General features: G+C 38.7%; 2 protein-coding genes across 2 annotated transcripts; both read left to right on the forward strand.

Moving 5' to 3' along the window:
- Positions 1-1,700: 1,700 nt before the first annotated feature.
- Positions 1,701-19,587, forward strand: LOC143740641 (zinc finger protein GLI1-like). The gene is made up of 8 exons (XM_077232641.1): positions 1,701-1,828; positions 3,695-3,802; positions 4,761-4,898; positions 11,580-11,729; positions 11,814-11,978; positions 13,251-13,487; positions 14,700-15,006; positions 16,120-19,587. Exons 1-8 carry the CDS (start codon positions 1,727-1,729, stop codon positions 18,534-18,536), a joined length of 3,624 nt encoding a protein of 1,207 aa, XP_077088756.1. The 5' UTR covers positions 1,701-1,726; the 3' UTR covers positions 18,537-19,587.
- On the forward strand, positions 6,356-8,900 carry LOC143740633 (uncharacterized). Its single transcript, XM_077232624.1, has 3 exons — positions 6,356-6,743; positions 7,533-7,905; positions 8,896-8,900. Exons 2-3 carry the CDS (start codon positions 7,533-7,535, stop codon positions 8,898-8,900), a joined length of 378 nt encoding a protein of 125 aa, XP_077088739.1. The 5' UTR covers positions 6,356-6,743.
- Positions 19,588-21,867: the final 2,280 nt, after the last annotated feature.

Raw genomic sequence — 21,867 nt, forward strand, 5'->3', positions numbered from 1 at the left:
TTTATGTAAATGAGAGCAAAATAAAATAAACCGTGACGTTATTATACATATATTATACATTTTTATATATAAACTCGCTTTTTAAGTCAAGTCATCTTTATTTATATAGCGCTTTTTACAATACAGATTTTTTCAACGCAGCTTTACAGAGATAACAGGAAAATAATGCAACAAAGTTTGTTACCAGAAGAAAATAGCATCATAGTTTGGGCTCAAAAAATTACTTGGTAATATTACAAGAAAACATGGAATTAGTTTCCACTGTTATGCAAATGATACCCATCAGTCGTATATTTAATTTTATCACGACCAGATGAAATCTCTAAATAAATTATCCAAGTTGACAGAGTGTGTTAAAGATATAAAACATTCTAGAACCTGTTATTTTCTTCTATTAAATTCAGATAACTGAGGTATTACTTACTGGACCAAAAAACAAGCAAACATTTAAAGAATGACATAATTCACAGTCGATGACTTTAATGTCAAAGCTATTTAGCGTTAATTTATTAGAATTGACCAATAAAAATAGAAACAACTTTTATTTATTAGGAAAAACCCAGATATTAACTCTGTGAGGAAGTGCAACAGATAGTGTTGTAATGTTGTAAAAGTCAATGAAAACGTGATGCTGATTCAAACTTCTGCAAACTTTGACAGTCAATGTTCAAAACATAAATGTAGACATGTTTCCTGGTTTTCATTTATCCATGTATGCTTGGAATAATAGTTTGGGAAATAGTTTGTCTGTATAATAAAGTGATATCTAAGCGTTTACTTCCAATTGTTTTTTATTTTTTACTTTAATTTTGTTAAAAGTGTTTATTTGAATGAACTAATTATTATCATGCGGTGTTATCGCCAACAGTCTGTTTTCTTCAAATATCAGTCTTTCTATTTCTTCTTCAAACTGATTCATTGATCAGAGCTGATGCACATCAGTTTTTGAGTGAACATCGAGCTTATTCACCTCCAAAAACACAGAAGTGCAAAAGCTCAGATCCCAAAAACTGCGTATTTAAAAGAAAACAGATTGTGAATCAACATTACACGATAACACGCATAGATCACAAGGTTCGTGGGAGTTGATAACAACAAATAACAACAGTTTTTGGTAACACTCATTGTGACATATGTAGTTACTATAGTAATAACTATAAATTATGCATAATTACATGCAACCCTAAACCAAACCAAACTCTAATGCTAACCTTAAAGTACATGTAGTTACTCAATATTACTCAGTACTTAAATGTATAATTACACTGACTCCTTCAAATAAAGGGTTACACTTTATTTAAAGGTGTCATTGTAACAGTGTAATTATATATTTAAGTACTGAGTAATATTAAGCAACTACTTGTACTTACTATAAGGTTATAGGATTAGGATTTGGTTGAAGGGTTACTTGCATGTAATTATGCATAATTTACTGTTATTACTTTGGTAAGTACATGTAACATTATGTAACAAGGACACTGTAAAATAAAGTGTTTCCAAATAAAGTGTAACCCAGTTTTTTGTGTAACAACGTGGGAGGGAAAAAAACCCACAAGTACAAAAAATATCAAAAATATTTTGGTTAGTTGCTATACCAGTAAGAGCAAAGTCACAAGCAAGTTTATTCCAATGCAAGAACATTTAAATCATGAGTGTTTAACATGCATTAACATCCATTAACATGCGTTCCTTGTGCTTCAGTCCGGCGTTGGGATTCTCCAGCTCCATGAACTACTCGCGCGCGCAGGGGAACATGTACGGTTCTCCGTCATCATGTCACGGCCCGACACACAACCCCAGACTCCACGGCCCGCACAAACACACACACGTGAGTCACTCTCTCTCTCCTGCTGCATGTGTGTGTGTGTGTGTGCATCTGTGTGTCAGCGCTGGTTTACTTTATTTGCGGTAACACTTTACACTAAGGTCTCGTTAGTTAACATTACTTAATGCGTTTTGCTACAGTATTTATTAATCTTTGTTAATGTTAGTTTATAAAAACAGCTCTTCATTGTTAGTTCAGGACCATTACAATAATATTAACAGATGCTTTAAATAATGTATTAGCAAATTAACTAAGATTAATAAATGCTTTAAAAGTATTTTTTACTCTTTTCGTTTTAAATAATGCAGTTAACTAATGTCAACAAATGGAACCTTATTGTAATGTGTACCATTTTTATTAATATTCTAATTAGTTTTTATATTTTAGTTTTTGTTGTTGTAATTTTATGTGCTTTTGTCATTTTTATTACTTTTTTTAAAATATTACTATTTGGGTTTAATTTATTCTTATTTCAGTCATACTGTAGTTTTAGTTTTTATTGATTTGATTTCTGGTTACTAATTTTAGTGTTTCAACTTAACTAAACAAAAATCAGAAATGTTCCCCTGGGCAATGAACTGAAATAAGTTTTATTAGTAACACTTATTAGGTTTCATTTGTTAAAACTAGTTAACTACATTAGTTAACATGAACTAACAATGAAAAATACTTATAAAGTATTTATTAATCTTAGTTAATGTTAATCTCAATATTTCCTAATACATTAAAATCAAAGGTTGCATCTGTTAACATTAATTAAAGCACTGTGAACTAACATGAACATTTTTATTAACTGATATTTATAAATGCTGTCAAAATTATATTGTTCAAGTTAAAGAGACATAATTGTAAAGTGCCAATATTTTGAAGTAGCTTTTATTTTTATACTTTAATTTTGTTTTGTATTGTAATGTTTTTAGTTTTTTTTTAAATTATTCTTATTTGAGTTTTAGTTTTTATTTTATTTCCAGTTACTAATTTTAGTGTTTTTACTTAAACTAAACAAAAAATAGAAATGTTGCTCTGGCAATGAACTGAAATAAGTTTTATTAAATATAAAATTAACATAAATTACTATTAACAAATGGATCCTTATTGTAAAGTGTTACCATTTTTTACATTTCTATTTAGCTTTTTTAGTACTTCAACTTATTTTACTTCAGCATTATTTTAACATTTTTCATTTTCTTTTAAGTTTTTCATCCAAATAGGGATGCTCAATATATCGTCCATATCGGTATCGGCCGATATATGTGTACATGTATTTAATAAAACTAATTCCAGTTCATTGCCAGAGCAACATTTCTATTTTTTGTTTAGTTTAAGTAAAAACACTAAAATTAGTAACTGGAAATAAAATAAAAACTAAAACTCAAATAAGAATAATTTTAAAATAATTTTTGTAATGTTATTGTTATCGGCCTGATAAGAAAATCTCCTCAAAATCACTACATAAAATCATAATGAGAACATTATAATTGTGTGTTTGGGATGTGGATTTTAATGGTGAGACTTTTGTTTTTGTAATCAGGCTCTTAAAAATGATATCAAATTTGGATTTAGATTTATCGGCCAATATATCGGTTATCGGCTTTCAAATATAAAGAATTATCGGTTATCGGTATCGGCCAAAATTTTCATATCGGTGCATCCCCACATTTAATATTTTATTTTATTTCAGCAGCTTTATGTCAGTTGCACATCACCTTTATTTCTATAGCGCTTTATGCAATGCAGATTGTTAAGGTAAATGTTTCAGTAGTTTCAGTGTTAGTTGATGCTAATATTAACCCTGATGTGTGTGTGTGTGTGTGTGTGTGTGTGTGTGTGTGTGTGTGTGTGTGTGTGTGTGTGTGTGTGTGTGTTCAGATGAAGACCGAACCGATTCTGGGAAGTGTGATGGACAGCATTAACATCAAGAGTCTGGAGGAGCATTCAGAGGGAGACGTGGCGAGTCCTTCATCCACAGGAACACAGGTAATGTCCCATCGGTGTATGTTTACATCATGTTCAAACTGTTCACATCCTCCAGAATCATGGTTGCAATCCACTTTATTCCTGACGATCTTGAATGACGGGCGGCACTTCCGGTTCGGGGAACGTCCATTCAAAAAGACTGAAACGAATAATTTAAAATCATAAATAAAGCTGATCCAATCGGTTTGACTCGATGAGCTATCAGTTTTCTTTCATGTTTTATTTAAGAATAACATTAGAATAATGTTACACGTGGTATTTTAACGTGACATGTTATAACAAGAATATCTATGGCAAGAGGTGTTTTCACTTTTCCTCGTGATTATTTTCTTTTTATCCTTTTGCATTCTGCTGTAATAGTATGAAAAAGGACAACATATACTGCACATTTGTGGTCTGTTCTCACGATTTAATTTACAATATATGCCATTAATATTTCGCTGGAATGCACAAAGAATCTCTCGTTTTTCTCATAAAATCCTCACGTCTCTTTCCAGGTTTGTTTTCACGGGTAAATACAATTTATTATCTGTCAAACTGACGGAAATCACTTTGAAATAGTATCACGCAATGCTGAAGAAACTGAAAAAATGTTATTAAGGCAACGTCTGTTACATAATACAGATATATATTATTACAGTGATATTTAACCCATCCGTTATTGCTGTGGAAAGATTCACTCTTTTGGTTATTTATGGTCTGTTGAAAGTACCTTGTTGATGCTTTTACACTTTTAAATGTCCTTTTAATGTTGGATGGTTGAAGTGCGAGTAGAATAACGTAATGTCATTGTACACAGTTTTTAAAAAAAACATATTATTGCGTTCATAGAGCGAGCCTTTCACTGATTGTTTACAGGTGAAGTTACACCCATAATTCATGCAAATCGTCATAAATAAGTATAAATAGGTGTAGGAATAAGCTTGTTTGTTTATGTTTTTCCGACCCCGTTTTGCAGGATCCTCTTCTGGGTTTATTAGAAGGCAGAGATGATCTGGATAAAGAGGAGAAACCTGAACCCGAGGCCGTTTACGAGACGAACTGCCACTGGGAAAACTGCAGCAAAGAGTTCGACACTCAGGAGCAACTCGTGCATGTGAGGAAGATTTACTCACGACGGACGTCAGTCCAAACCAATATACTGCTATTTTCTTTCACATTTTGCTTCACCTTTTGTCTCCAAAAAGGAAGAAAAGCCATGAAAGCAGCATAACAGCAGTCCATAACAGACTTGTATGCTATATGGCAAGTCAGTATGATAGATTTGTGTGATAAACAGAAAGAAAATCAAACCATAATTCACTGATAATGTTCTGAAATCTGAAATCTCGTTTTTATTGCACCACTCAGTGTTGTTATTGTTAACTAAAACTATTGAAATTTGTGGTTACACTTTATTTTACAGTATAATTGTTACATATGTTACATGCAGTTACCATAGTAATATTAATAATTACCATAAATTATGCATAATTACATGCAACTAACCCTAAAAGAAACCTAATCCTAATCCTATAGTAAGTGCATGTAGTTGCTTAATATTACTCAGTACTTAAATGTATAATTACATTGTAACAAAGACACCTTAAAATAAAGTGTAACCAAAATTGTTTTTGTAATTGAAAAAAGAAGCAATAAATAAAATAAAATAAAAACATTAAAGGAAAAACTTAAAATTCAAGTTCTAAAATTACTAAAACTGAAGAAAATATATTGAAAATACTAACGCTTTACAATAAGGTTTTGTTTGTTGGTTAACAACATTAGTTAACATGAACTAAGAGTGAAAATACTTCTAAAGCATTTATTAATCATAGTCAATGGTATCATCATAATAAATTATTAAATTCAAAAGTTATTCATATTTCATGGTTCATAATCTGTTAATATTGTTTAATGGACCTGGGCTGCGTTTCCAGATAACGATGGTTCTTAGCACTTAAGAGCATTTTCTACGAGCGACTTTACGAACGTTTTTGTTCATTTCATGTGCGTTTCACAAAAAAGCATAAAGTGCTACTTCAGAGTCGCTGTCCGTTTGTCAAGTGCTGAAATGTCACTAGAATGGCTCGTAACTGTAGCACACGCTTGTATTTTTAAATGTTTAGCCTAATTGTTTTCACCCGATGTGCATTTTCTACAAGGCCAATAATCTATAAAAACACAAACCTACGGGTGGAGACACTAGCAAAATGGCTGAACCAATAAAACAAAGAAAAGACATTTTTCAAAAAGAGAAGATTGATGTCATTTTAGAAGAGGTGGAGCTGTACAAACATATTATTTTCAGCAGGTATAAGGCCAGTCATACAAATAAACGCGTTAAGGGTTTTCTGTTGAACGGTGTGTGTTAGCGGCCGCTAATTTAATAATAACTAATGATCTTTACAACGGAAGTAAATCAATCAAAACTAACTTTATCTGGACAATAACTTTATTCTAGATCTGCTGTAAAGCCAAAACAATCTCTGTTACTGTAATCTCCTATTATCACTGTAAAACTGCTTTGAAACATCTATATTGTTAAAGTATAAATGAAGGAGACTTGACTTGACTTGGTATTGACATCCATGGAAGAATTAGGAGTAACTCAACCTGAGCCTAAACAACTAAACAACGCTCCTCAGCTTCCATCTTCTGTTGTCCAGACTGAACACCTCAGCAGTTTGAGAATGTTTGTAGTTGTAGTCAGGACAAATGAGAGTGTCCTTCCTTAACAGGGAGGAAGATGAAGAGGAGTGTCACGACTAGGCAGTGAAGCAGACCGACGAGCGTTTAATCCAACAGCAGGTGAACAGAATCTAACGGACAATAACCGGCTGAACTGAACGGGGAGAATATATACACAGGGTAAACGAAGGAACTAACTAGACAACAGGTGGATGAAGGTTAACTAATCAGGGACTAACAGGAACAGCTGCAGACAAGACAGAACTTAATTGTGAAGAGGAAGATTAAGAGGAGAAGGAAGAAGATGAAGAGGAGAAGGAGGAAGACAGGGAGGAGGAAGATGAAGAGGAGGATGAGGAAGAAGATGAAGAGCAGGAGGAAGATAATGAAGAGGAGGAGTAAGATGAAGAGGAGGAAGAGTAAGATGAAGAAGAGGAGGAGGAAGATGAAGAGGAGGAAGATGAGGAGGAGGAGGAGGAAGATGAAGAGGAGGAGGAAGATGAAGAAGAGGAGGAGGAAGATGAGGAGGAGGAGGAAGATGAAGAGTAAGAGGAGGAGGAGGAAGATGAAGAGTGAGATGAAGAGGAGGAGGAAGATGAGGAGGAGGAGGAAGATGAGGAGGAGGAGGAGGAGGAAGATGAAGAGGAGGAGGAAGATGAAGAGGAGGAAGAGGAAGATGAAGAAGAGGAGGAAGATGAAGAGGAGGAAGATGAGGAGGAGGAAGATGAATAGGAGGAAGATGAAGATGAGGAGGAGGAAGATGAAGAGGAGGAGGAAGATGAAGAAGAGGAGGAGGAAGATGAGGAGGAGGAGGAAGATAAAGAAGAGGAGGAAGATGAAGAGTAAGATGAAGAGGAGGAGGAAGAAGATGAAGAGCAGGAGGAAGAAGATGAAGAGGAGGAGGAGGAAGAAGATGAAGAGGAGGATTAAGATGAAGAGGAGGAAGAGTAAGATGAAGAAGAGGAGGAGGAGGAAGATGAAGAGGAGGAGGAAGATGAAGAGGTGGAAGATGAGGAGGAGGAAGATGAAGAGGAGGAAGATGAAGAGGAGGAGGAGGAAGATGAGGAGGAGGAAGATGAAGAGTAAGATGAAGAGGAGGAGGAGGAAGATGAAGAAGAGGAGGAGGAAGATGAAGAGGAGGAAGATGATGAAGAGGAGGAGGAGGAAGAAGAGGAGGAGGAGGAAGAAGATGAAGAGGAGGAGGAGGAGGAGGAAGATGATGAAGAGGAGGATGAGGAAGAAGAAGAGGAAGAGAAGGAAGAGGAGGAGGAAGAAGATGAAGAGGATGAGAAGGAAGATGAAGAGGAGGAGGAGGAAGATGAAGAGGAGGAAGATGAAGAGTAAGATAAAGAGGAGGAGGAAGATGAGGAGGAGGAGGAGGAGGAAGATGATGAAGAGGAGGATGAGGAAGAAGATGAAGAGGAGAAGGAGGAGTAAGATGAAGAGGATGAGGAAGATGAAGAGGAGGAGGAGGAAGATGAAGAGGAGGAGGAAGATGAAGAGGAGGAGGAGGAAGATGAAGAGGATGAGGAGGAAGATGAAGAGAAGGAGGAAGAGGAAGATGAAGAGGAGGAGGAGGAAGATGAAGAGAAGGAGGAGGAAGATGAAGAGGAGGAAGATGAAGAGGAAGATGAAGAGGAGGAAGATGAAGAGGAGGAATATGAAGAAGAGGAGGAAGAAGAGGAGGAGGAGTAATATGAAGAGGAGGAGGAAGAAGATGAAGAGGAGGAGGAGGAAGATAAAGAGGAGGAGTAAGAAGAGAAAGAAGATGAAGAGGAGGAGGAAGAAGATGAAGAGGAGGAAGATGAAGAGGAGGAATATGAAGAAGAGGAGGAAGAAGAGGAGGAGGAGTAATATGAAGAGGAGGAGGAAGAAGATGAAGAGGAGGAGGAGGAAGATAAAGAGGAGGAGTAAGAAGAGAAAGAAGATGAAGAGGAGGAGTAAGATGAAGAGGATGAGGAGGAGGAAGATGAAGAGGAGGAGGAAGATGATGAAGAGGAGGAGGAAGATGAAGAGGATGAGGAGGAGGAAGATGATGAAGAGGAGGAGGAAGATGAAGAGGAGGAGGAGGAGGAAGATGAAGATGATGAGGACCAGGAAGATGATGATGGCATGGGATCACATCACATGATGGCCAACCGGGAAATGTCCGACTCATGGCTGGTTTTTCTGCACGTCAGATTGACTGATATTTTTTTAGTTCATCACTATTTTTCCCAGTCTTTGAAGCATATTACATCTTTTATAAATTTTTGTTCATTCATTTAATTTAGATCAAAATTATTAGATTCAATTATTTCTATTTTTTTCTGCCCTTTTTAATAATTTAATAAATTGTACAATAAAGTACAATCAAACCTTATAATCACATTGCAGTTGAATAAAGTTACAGTTACAGGTGTAATGTGCCGGTTGTCCAGCAGGGTGACCTCATCATAACTCACCCAGGAATGTAGGATTACTCCAGAGCACTCGCAGATCTAGATGATTTTCAAGTGCTATTTAAGTTATGATGCTTTTGAGAAACAGACCGTAATATTAAGATCAGTCGTACGATCGTTTTTACGAACTTCTTAGGCTTACGATGCTTTTGAGAAACAGACCGTAATATATAAAATCAGTCGTACGATAGTTTTTCCGAACTTCTTAGGCTTACGATGCTTTTGAGAAACAGACCGTAATATTAAAATCAGTCGTACGATCGTTTTTACGAACTTCTTAGGCTTACGATGCTTTTGAGAAACCCACTATAATATTAAGATTAATCGTACGATAGTTTTTACGAACTTCTTACTGTGCGTTCACACCGGACGCGAATAGCGCGTCAAATTCGCGTCTACCGCGTCTAGTTTGACGCTTGACCACTTTGTGTTAATTCGCGCGACAAGAGTGAAACTGACGCGCGTAAAAACAAAAGTTTGAAGCGAAATTTACGCGCGTCACGCGCGTCAGAGGCGAAAGTTTCAAAAGTTTCGGACCCCGTTGGCGGCCATCTTTTTACAAGATGTATGTTGTTGATGGGTCATTTATCGAGAGAGTCACCGCTCTGTATTTGCTCTGGAGAGCAGAACAGCGGCGTAAGGATCATCATCGCCGTATTTGGGTCCACCAGACCCTTCGGAGGCGAACCCTGTTCGGCGAGTTTCACCATTTGCTCCAGGAGCTGCGCCTGGATGACGGCCACTTTCAGCGGTACTTCCGCCTGTCCCGCGCCCAGTTCAATGACCTGCTGTCCCGCATCGGAGCGAGGATCATCCTTGCCCTCACCCACCTAATCTGTAATTTATTTTTGTTTTGATGATAAATGGAGCCAGCCTAGGCTACTACAAAAGTGATTAAATTGTCCTGTGTTTTTTTCCCTCACACAACACAGACACGATGTTCTTGCACTAAAGTATGTTGGTTCTCTTTACATTAGAATAATAATAATGTTTCATATAATCTAGATTAGATATGGAATAAATAGCATACAAAATGAATGTCTCATATATTAAAATCAAGTTTTTATGTGGTAAAATATTTACTTCACCACGTGACAGCAGCAAGCTGGCTCCTGATTGGTTAACGCGGCGCGAATTTGACGCAGAAGTTCAGATTTTTCAACTCAGACTCGAATTCGCGTCAAACGCATGAATGCACAAAAAGCACTAAATAAATCATTCGCGCAGAACGCGCCAGGCGCTCAATTCGCGCTATTCGCGGCATTCGCGTGAACTTAACGTGAAACACACTAGTCATACGATCGTTTTTACGAACTTCTTAGGCTTTCAATGCTTTTGAGAAACACACTGTAATATTAAGATCAGTCATACGATCGTTTTTACGAACTTCTTAGGCTTTCAATGCTTTTGAGAAACACACTGTAATATTAAGATCAGTCATACGATCGTTTTTACGAACTTCTTAGGCTTACGATGCTTTTGGGAAACGCAGTCCTTAACTAACAATGAACAGTTGTGTTTAATAAACTAATGCTAAAAAAAATATTAAATACTGTAACAAATGAATTTCTCATTTCAATCCATTAACTAATGGGATTTTATTGTAAAGAATAAAAACTAAAATTAAAAATATAACTGAGAACTGCAAATAAATGCTAACTGAAAATATGCATGATAGTGCAGCAGATTAGAAAAAAATCGTTCACTTTGGTATAAAAGCATGAAATTGGGCACAGATACTCTCTAAGGGCCACTATTTTGGAAAAAGGCGTTGGCCACTCAAAAATTCAATATAGCGGCCATTTTTCAAGATGGCCGCCATTGCTATTCAATGCTTATTATATCAATTATTCAAACAGTAATCCAAGCAGAAAATGTGATACAAATACTCTCTAAAGGTCATGTTAATGGAAAAAGATGCTTGTCCCTCAAAAATTCAAGATGGCTGCCATTTTTAAAGATGGCCACCGTTCCTGTCAAATATTAATTATTTCAATTGTTCAAATGGTGATGCAAGCATAAAATTAGGCAGAAATACTCTTCAAGGAACACTCTTTTGGAAAAAGGTATGTTCATCTCAAAAAATCCGGATGGCGACCATTTTCAAGATGGCCACCATTTCTGTCAAATAGTCAATATGTCTGCTTTGTCTGCCTCCTCTCTTATGACCTGTCCGGCTTAGTTAAACTTTCCAGGGATATAAATTCCCCGCCGGCATAGCTCTCAGGTTCATTGGAGTACACAAGCCTCTCCACCACGGCAAGGTGCAGTCCACAGAGAGGGAGGGCCACTGTTAGAAAAAGAAAGTAGCCAGTTAAAATTCAGGAAGGAAAACAATTTTGAAGATGTCTCCCCTTCTTTCCTATGTTCATTGCCACTGTTTCCAAAAATTGATGTAAGGATTCAAGAGAAATGGCGGCCATCTTGAAAAAATGGCCACGATGTTGAATTTTTGGGTGGCCAAAGCCTTTTTTCCAAATAGTGACCCTTAGAAAGTATCTGTGCCAAATTTCATGCTTCTATACCAATTTGATCGATTCTCTTGAAATATATCATTAATCTGCTGCACTAGAATACTATAATAGTGTATAAATCAGTGGCAGCAGGTGCTTTTCCCACATCAAGCATCCGATTCTTTTGTCCTGATTTTCCCATCTCTTGCGCAGCACATCAACAACGAGCACATCCACGGGGAGAAGAAGGAGTTCGTGTGTCACTGGAACGATTGTTCTCGAGAGCAAAGACCCTTTAAAGCCCAGTACATGCTGGTGGTCCACATGCGCAGACACACCGGCGAGAAACCACACAAGTGCACTGTGAGTTACAGCTGTGTCACATGACTTCTGTTTCAGCTCTCTCTCTGCAAACTCAGTGTAAATGTTTATGTTGGTGTGCATCAGTTTGAAGGCTGTAATAAAGCGTACTCGCGTCTGGAGAACCTGAAGACTCATCTGCGCTCACACACCGGAGAGAAACCGTATGTGTGTGAGCACGAGGGCTGCAACAAGGCTTTCTCCAATGCGTCAGACCGAGCCAAGCACCAGAACAGAACACACTCCAACGAGGTACGATTAATAAAACACGCAGATATATAAACACGTCATGGTTAACTGTTGCAATTTGATTTTTTGTGTTTTATAATTTACTTGCTGTTCAAAACAACGTTATGACATGACAATATTCGCAAAAGGCTATGACTAAAACAAAAAAACTGATCGCAATTTGTTACTGCAATTAATTTATATTAAAAAACTTTATTGTTTAATTAATTATTGCAATTAATTTGTTGTAAGACATAAATTGATTAAACAAAAAACGTTATTGCAGTTAATTAAATGATATTGTAATTATTTAGTTGTAAGACAAAAATGTAGTAAAAACTGTACGAATATTTATTATTGCATTTAATGTATTTTTAAAACTTTATTGAAATTAATTAAATGACTGAAACAAAAAACTGTAGAATTATTTCTGCAATTAATTTATATAAAAACTTTTGTAATTAATTATTGCAAATTAATTTGATCACTGATCACAATTAATTATTACATACATTTTTAAACAAAAAAAAATTAGGTTATTTTTTTATCAAAGGACAAAAACAATGACTAAAGCACTACACATGGTAAGAAAGGACTTAAATGTCATGTTTATCTGCTGGTTTTTTTGCTTTTATAATGTACTTCCAGATCTATGAATCTTTTATTGGTTGCATCAGTTTAAACAAACTTTAAAAAAAAATGTCAAAGTATCTGTATTACACTTTTCAGGCAAAAAAAAATCACAGCAGCAGAAAAATGCTTCACTTCATTTAATACAGTCTTTCTGAAGTTTTTATTTTAGGTTTTCTTGGCCTTAAGAATATATATTTGCGGTATAAGTACCAAAAACCATGTCAATAATATATGTTTACAGCTCCTTTCTCAGGAGCTCTGCCAAGAACAGGTCGATTTTGGCCTGACTACTTAATATTCAAGAGCCTCTCTTCTGATTGGCCTGTTGTTTTCTGAGTGACCCACCATTGGTGACTGCGTAGTTCTGACATCACAAATATACGGAAGTCACAACGGCTCGTGAAAAGGCACAGCTACTTTATGCAGGCTGTGTGCATTTGTCTGTGGATCGACTGTTTTGAAACTTATATGGTAGTTTCATAACCCTTGACCTCTGTTATCATGATAAAAGCCAGGAAATTTCAGTTTTGACAATATGGGACCTTTAAATGATGCCAAACAGGAGGAGAAATACTAAAAGCATTAAACTAGAAGTGTAAATGTGTTGTTTCTAAAGGTTTGTAGATCACATGTGAACCGTGTTCTCCTGTCTCTGGCATTCAGAAACCGTACGTCTGCAAGATCCCCGGCTGTACGAAGCGCTACACGGACCCCAGCTCTCTGAGGAAGCATGTGAAGACGGTTCACGGGCCTGAGGCTCACATCACTAAAAAGCACCGTGGAGACACGGGTCCTCGAGCTCCAGGTCTGACCCCCGCAGGGCAAAACTCAGAGCTTCTGATAGAGAAGGAGGAGAGAAGCCGAGAGGACTGCAAATTACTCGCTCCAGAAACCACACTGGTAAGGCTTTATCTGCGTTATCAGCGTGTTAGCGGCCCCTAAGTTAATAACTAATGATCTTTACAACGGAATTGAATCAATCAAATTAACTTTATCTGGACAATAACTGTATTCTGGATCTGCTGTAAAGCCTAAACAATCTCTGTTACTGTAATCTCCTATTATCACTGTAAAGCTGCTGTGAAAGATCTATATTGTTAAAGCGCTGTATAAATGAAGGAGACTTGACTTGACTCTAATGGATAGCAGGGTTGCACGATATATCATTTTAGCACCAGTTCGGAATGCATGTGATTAATTGCTAAGTTTAACCATCATAGACTGAAAGTTTATCATTTGCATGTGTTTTTAAAGGGATAGTTCACCCAAAAATGTAAATTCTGACAGTATTTACTCTCCCTCATGTTGTTCAACCCCGTAAGACCTTCGTTCATCTTCGCAACACGAATTAAGATATTTGTGATTAAATCTGAGAGCTGGATCACTCCTCCATAGGCTTCTGAGGGATTGAAACTTGTTCCCCGAAAAGTTATTAAAGACATCGTTAAAATAGTCCAAGTGACTACAGTGGCTCAATCTTAAGTTTATCAAGCGGCGAGAATACTTTTTGTGCGCATAAAAAAACAAAAATAACGACTTTATTTCAACTTCAATTAATTTCCTTCTCTGTGGGCCTCGAGTGAGTTTACTAGTGTGATAGCGTAGTGCTACATTACGTCACACGTAGGCTCACTATTGGCCGACGCTGGTCATGTGTGTGATGCGTGTAGGGTGGCCATACCTCCGGATTTTAAGCCCCCTGTCCGGCGTCCGGCGTAGCCTCAAGCCGGACACTCATTAGTCCTCCTTTTTGGAGTTGCTTTGAATTGTTTAAAAAAAATTAACCTATAAAAATCCCGCATATTGATAGCGGCTTCCTGATGCCTGTAAATTAGTTCAAATCTCCTGGAATCTAGAGCCTTGCATGCGAGACAGAGCATACTGTATGTGCTCCAAACCGTGCAGCGCGCGGCAGAGAGCGAGAGACCTTGCGTGCCCTCAGCACATTCTTTTCAAATAGAGCTATTCAAATCATCTGGTTGTTCAAATTCTTTTTATATCGCAATATATATTGAAGAAAAAACAAATATTGTGCAAAAATCGTGCAGCCCTAATGCATAGTCACGTGCATAATAACTAGTTAAATCTTGAATAATTTCTCTCGTCCTCCAGAAATCTCAGCCGAGCCCCGGTGGCCAGTCGTCTTGTAGTAGCGAACGTTCTCCACTAGGGAGCGCCAACAACAACGACAGCGGTGTGGAGATGAACCTGAACGCAGCGGGCAGTCTCGAGGACCTGACCACACAAGAGGAGAACGGGAACACCGGTGTGTCCGAGTCCAGCGCTGGCGTGGGGTCGATGTGCATGTCCGTTCAGGCCTTGAAGAGGTTGGAGAATCTGAAGATTGACAAACTGAAGCAAATCCGCCGGCCGACCCCACCTGGGCGGAGCGGAGGAAACAAACTACCGGCTCTCTCAGGTAAAACACACAGCAAATCAAGCACATTCGTTTTTTAGTCGCAGGTTATTTAACTCACATACAAAGCAAACATTATTCAGACACCAGATATCATTTTTGATATTTTTCTTTTACTAGTGTGTGCAGGACACAATAGTTTATATAATTTATGTAAGTGAGAATAGCAAAATAAAGTAAACTGTGGGATATTATACCACAGAAATTCTTCATACAGTGGACTACCCAAAAATTCTTCAGACACTTTGAGCTGATCATGTTTTTCTGAAGTGTTTTTTCTGTAATTGCTAATGCACCTTTTTACACCACAGACTGAACAACATGAAGCATTGCTTGGTAATTGGTTGAGCTAATCTGGAATTATCTAATTGTGTAGTTAAATTTAACAGTTGACAGATATTCAAAATAATTCATAATTTGTGAGACAGTCTAACAGAAGGACGGACAAAACCAGTGAAGATTTACTAACAGCTTGCACCAGCACAAACCCTCTTTTGGCGATAAGAAACTACTGTCAGGATATACTAAACACATGCAGTGAATGATTAGTGCTGAAAAGCTGTGGACAAGGTTATTATTTGCAGCTGACCTTATTAAATATGCATTTGTAGGAGTTTCCCATTAAGGCGCAAAATTTATGGGAGGAGAATTTAAATCTATCATCTAAGGTGATTTCCTAAGGTTTACGCTCGTCAATTTACTGGTATTTGCGGCATTAAAAAAAAGTCTTAAACCAGACAGTAATTTGCGCTGCTTTTGGTAGATTGCGTTGGTCATTATGGAAATGATCCGGCTGCGCCTGTGTTCTTTAATTTGCGTGTCGTCAGTAGATTGCGCGTAAAACTTTCCACTCCCATCTGAGCTTTTTTGGGATTGCACCGCGTATACTAAATGAGGAAAGGGTGTCAAATTACATTCAAGCTATTTTAAAGCACTAATTTTTTTTCAAGAAAAAACATTTAAATATGTAATTTTGGAGATCAAAGATGAGTTTTAAGGGATACAATTATTGACTACAGGGGGACTTTAAGGTTTACATGTTATAGTAATACATTGCTAGCCTCATGGTTTTCTCAGTAATTCTCATGCTAACTCTGCTTTCTTCTCTGCTTTCAGCAACAGGAGAGATGATGGGCATGTGTACGCCCTCGCCCTTACTTTCCAACCGGCGTGTAATGGAGCTTTCTGCTCCTGATCTGGGTGGAGTAACCGGAATGGGAATGTCTTGCCAACCGAATGATCGGCGCGGCAGCGGCACAAGCAGCCTCAGCTCTGCGTACACAGTTAGCCGTCGTTCATCAATGGTCTCGCCCTACCTGTCAAGCCGACGCTCCAGTGAGGTGTCCCAAGTGGGTCACTGCCAATCCGTGATGGGAACCGATGTGCCCGGTGACCCACTGTCTCCTCAGAGCAGCCAAAGAAGCGGATCATGCCAGAACGCTGGAGGATTGCCAGGTCTACCGAGCCTTACACCGGCACAACAATATAGTCTGAAGGCTAAATATGCGGCAGCAACAGGTGGTCCACCGCCAACCCCGCTACCCAACATGGACCAACCCAGTAGATTCTTGAGGGAATGCCACGGCCAGCCTCTTCCTCCATTTATGCAGCAAGGAGGCATGAGAAGGCACAGTGCTAATGCCGAATACGGCACAGGAGTGATCTATCCACATCAGGCACCCGGAAACAACACGAGACGTGCTAGCGATCCAGTGCGCTCAGGGGCCGATCCGCAGGGTTTACCCAAAGTGCAACGCTTCAATAGCCTGAGCAATGTGTCCCTAATGAGTCGTCGCAACGCGTTGCATCAGTGTGGATCTGACGCGGCTCTTAGCCGGCACATGTACTCGCCTCGTCCACCGAGCATCACTGAAAATGTCATGATGGAGGCCATGGCCATGGAACCTCACGGGAAAACCGAAGGCAACATGATCCCAGGTGGAGACAGAGCTTACATGGGCTACCAGCAAACTCAGCTACACCCTCACAATGCAAGTCAACTGTCTCCTGGACAAGAAGGCTTGGGTTGCATGGATCAAGTCTTCCAATCTCAAATGCAAGGTCCATACCAGGGTCAGCGCGAGGAGATCCGCGCAACTGGAGTGATTGGTCAAACTGACATTGCGAACAATCTTCTACAGCAAGCTGAGTACGGTATGAGTACCTGTCAGCTTAGCCCATCCGGTCCACACTTTCCTAGTCAGGGTGATGGGTCAGGGCCATGGGGACCAACTAACCAACTCCACAGTCCTCAAACCGGCATGCAGTTCCAGGGTGTAGGCATACAAGGACAGCACTACCTTCAACAGGGCGTATATGACCCTACATCTGACCCCGGCCATCAAAGAGTTACTGTAAAACCTGAACAGTTCCATCCGTCAATGGGAGGATCCAGTTCTTGCCAGAACACCAAACCATTACACCAGCATCGGCATAATGCAAACATGCAGGGATATCCACCACAAGGCCAAGGCCTCATGGGCAGATCCTCCAATGCAAGCTGTGACTTTCTTCATGGCCAGATGGGAACACAAGCCAGTCTTCCGCAGCAAAGCCAAGCGGGATCATTCCCGAGTGGAGGAGGTATAAATCTTGCACTTGCGGAAAGCCGCAGGTCGCAGACACCAATGCATCAAATGAAAGAGATGATGGTGAGGAACTACGTGCAATCCCAGCAAGCTCTCCTATGGGAACAGCAGCAGGAGCAAAGGGTAGGCGATGGTCTCTCTGGGAAGCCTGATGGGATAGACATGGGAGGACAAACGGCGTTAATTCAGCACAGTCCACAGCATCAACAACCTAACCAGAACCTTTATCCCGGTAATGCTTATCAAGGCTATCTGAATCAGAACTTAATGAGCCCACCGCAAAATCGAGTTCCCGGTTCTGTTAAGGAGCATACAGCTGGGATGCAGGGATCGTGTTACGGGCCGGATATAGTGCCAAGACCACCTCAGGGACGAAAGCCTTTGAGTCGCCAGAACAGTCTTTCCCAGTCCCAACAAGCAGGTGGAGCTTACCTGGGAAGCCCACCTCACCTCAGCCCGGTCCACTCCACCGCCAGTCCCAGAAGAGGAGTGCGACTCCCACCGGTCCAACAACAGCATTCGGAAAACTTCACAAATAACAACAACCCCATGTTCTACACAGGCCAGATACACATGCACCATGACATTGAGAAAACTCAAGATGGGCCATGCCTGGCCCAGCAACACCTGACTGGGATAGACCCTAGTATCAAACCCACATCGATGGCCTACTCAGAACCAGCGCCCATGTCCAACGCCTTAGAAAACCTGGACTTGGAGAACGCCCAGATTGACTTTACCTCCATTATCGATGACCCAGAGCCTTCATCTTACAGTCCAATAAACCCACACCATCATTGCTCCTCTCAGACCTCCTCCCGTCTCACCACACCGCAAACCTCCATCACCCTTCCAAGTGGCCTGTCTAATATGGCAATCGGGGACATGACCTCAATGTTGACGTCCCTAGCTGGGGAGAACAAGTACTTGAACACGTTGTCTTAAAGTGTTTCTAGAAATAACAGGGCCAAAGTGAGCATGTTGACTCAGAAACTATTGCCCTCATGACACTAAAGGTTCCTCTGAATGTCCCTTTTCTTGCTCGTATGCCACGTACTGATTAGGGATGCACAATGTGAAATTTTTGGCCGATATCGATAACCGATAATTCTTTATATTTGAAAGCCAATAACCGATATATTGGCTGATAAATCTAAATCCAAATTTTTTATCATTTTTGAGAGCCTGATAACAAAATACTAAAGTCTCACCATTAAAAGCCATGTCTCAAACACACAATTATAATGTTCTCATTATGATTTTATGTAGCCCATATGACATACTTGTGCTGCACATGTTGCACTTTCCTGTATTTTCCTTCTTTGAAGTGATTCTAATCATATTTCAAGCAATTGAAAACCATCATGATGAACAGTGCACATCTGAAGTGTCTCAGCTGATGGAAATAATCCATTATTTATCAGATTTAATATATAAGTCAAATTTTCTTATCGGGCCAATAACGATAACTTTAAAAATATACATATATCAGCCGATATCGATATGGTGGCCGATATATCGTGCATCCCTAATACTGATGGTTCTGCTGGTGTCCTATATGGGATCACACAGATTTTGCGTAATGGTGTTTTAATGTGTAAAATATGTTGCTTAACATTACCGCCTAATGACTATTACTCAAGGGGCATTCCAGTCACTACTGTGAGACTGTAAAGATGGACGTCTTTGTTTAAAATGTAAATATGAGCATTGGACTGTAAATGGTGGCAAGATAGAAACAAAGAAAATTTACTTTTAGATATATATCTGGACTTGGACTGCCACATGAACACCACATAAGAAGACTGAAATATTGAGTGGATGTGTCGAGGAAGAAGCTGGTAGGCACATTCTCTAAAAGTATTGGTGAAGACAGGACTCAAGTGCCTTTGACCATTGTGGCCTCTTATCTTTGATTTCTCACAGGTACGACATGTTGGAGAAAACAAAACATGGATGGATGGATAAACAGTATGAAGCACAAAGTATACATCAGCTTAACACCTTGCGTATGAGTACAGCACAATGCATAGCCTTTCAAAGTATATCCATTTGATAGTGTGCATGAACACAGGCGGTCGACAGCAGCGCACAAGAAAGTTTCATCTTGTCTGCGCTTTTTCTTTCCAGAAGTTATGAGCAATAAAAAACGTCTTGGTACTCTTTTAAATTAGAGTTCCGTTTATCTATAAACCATGGAAGCTTGTTTCCGCCACAGAATAAACAATAAAAAAGGTAATTGCGACTTTTTAATCTCACAATTCTGACTTTTTTTCTCACAATTACGAGTTTACATTTTCTCAGAATTGCGAGATACAAAGTCGCAATTGCGAGTTATAAAGTCAGAATTGCGTGATATTACGTCGCAATTGTGTGTTATAAAGTCAGTATTGTGAGATATAAACTTGCAATACTGAGGAATTCTTTTTTTCCTTAAAAGAGTTTATATCTTGCAATTCTGACTTTATATCTCGCAACTCTGACTTTATATCTTGCAACTCTGAAAAATAAATTCAGAATTGCGAGATGTAAACTCGCAATTGTGAGATAAAAAAGGTTCAATCTTTCAAAATGTTTTATTCTGTGGCGGAAACAACCTTCAATTCTGCACTCCCTCATACAAGCAAGCGTTTATTGTTTTGGGTCTTCTGGAGTTTGTTGTTCCGTCCATTTATTTTTCGACCATGAAAAGGCCAGACCAGTGTCGCCTTGTGGACCAACTAATTAGTGCAACAACAAAAAATTCAAGGCACAAGCATACGATAGTAAAAACAGGCCATGATGTTGACAAAATGTACGTGCAAATAGTGTAGCATACGCAAAAAAAGTGTACTTTGGGCTTAAGAGAAAGTGTTTCTTTTTAAAACTCATTGTTTACTGTCATAGTGGCAGATTACAGAACAGTATTTTAAAGACTTGTCAGTTATCTCTCTAGGTCTAGACAAGTGCCTCTGAATCATAATATTCATTCAAAGTTGTAGTGTTTGTTTTCTGATTGTTTGACTAGTCTGCTTTCAGACAGATACGTTAAAGGGTAACGGCACTGAGATGTGTTTTTGTAATGTTTCTCTTTAGTCTGCGCTGCGCTACATAACCCAAGCTAGCATGCATATGCATTGCACTGACAACAGCACTGAGCTGAGGAGAAGTGATGAATTTGTATTATAAAGTTTCCATATGGTATGAATAAGTTACATACAGTGCAGGTACTTGATGTTTGTCAAGCTTTTGGTTTTCAACACTTGTGTCAATGGTTTTTTTATCATTTAAGTGTTATCGAGGGGTGCGGTACGGACTCAACCCTTTAAAAAATCCCAGTGTTTCCACTTTCCGTGGCATACCAAAGACGACTGGCACTGAGACGAGGCCACACTTGATATTTGCGAGAAACACCGTCATGTGCTTCCATATTGCTGTGATAAAGAATGTTTCCTCTTTTTTTTTAAAGAAAAAAAACATTTTGTGGTTTTTGCATTTCTGTGTGTTTTTATATCTGTCACAGTTCACTCAAACGTTTTTTTGCTGGCAAAAGTTCTTCAAGTAGTAACAGATTTATGATATTTGCATTTATCCCATCTATTTACAAGTGATATTTTTGCGTACCATTTTCTACATTTTTGTACAAAGGTACTATATTATACCAGTTTATAAATAAACAGAGCCTGTGATGGAAGACGATGATGTGTTGTACTATAATGTTTCTTTTGTGCCACTCTGAAAAACAGAAAATATTGGACAACAACATCATTTTACAGTTTTTTCCAACTGCTTACACACAAAATTCTTACTTGTTACACAATTTCTGAAACCTGACACAAAACTACAAAACCAAACACTAATTATCGGCCCTTCGACTCAGTTTTCAATTTCATAAAACACTTCTTGCAAACCAGAACACAATTCTCTATGATTTCCTTTTTCAAACACAGCCTATCAAAATGCCACAGTAAGTCATCAGAGCCTCACACACACACTCTTCACACACTCACACACACTCCTCACATGTGCAAACACTCATTGAATTACTCAACACCAGCCAATCATGGCTTTAGAATAGGACTATAAACAGGTCAAAGGTCGAGTTATATGTTTTTCGTTCTGTGTAATACTGTATTCACAACCACAAATGCTTACAGTAAAAAATGAAGTTTGGTTTCAATCTTGCTTTCGTATTTACCAGGAATTTTTGCAACATCTCTCAGCCAATTACTTTCAGTCTTGTACAGAAATGCACAGAGGAGTTTGTGAAAGAAGAGCTTCAGGTTTTGAATAACTG

Source organism: Siphateles boraxobius, unplaced genomic scaffold (assembly GCF_051911475.1).
Source record: "Siphateles boraxobius isolate OS27281-9 unplaced genomic scaffold, OSU_SipBor_1 179, whole genome shotgun sequence".
NCBI lineage: Eukaryota > Metazoa > Chordata > Actinopteri > Cypriniformes > Leuciscidae > Siphateles > Siphateles boraxobius.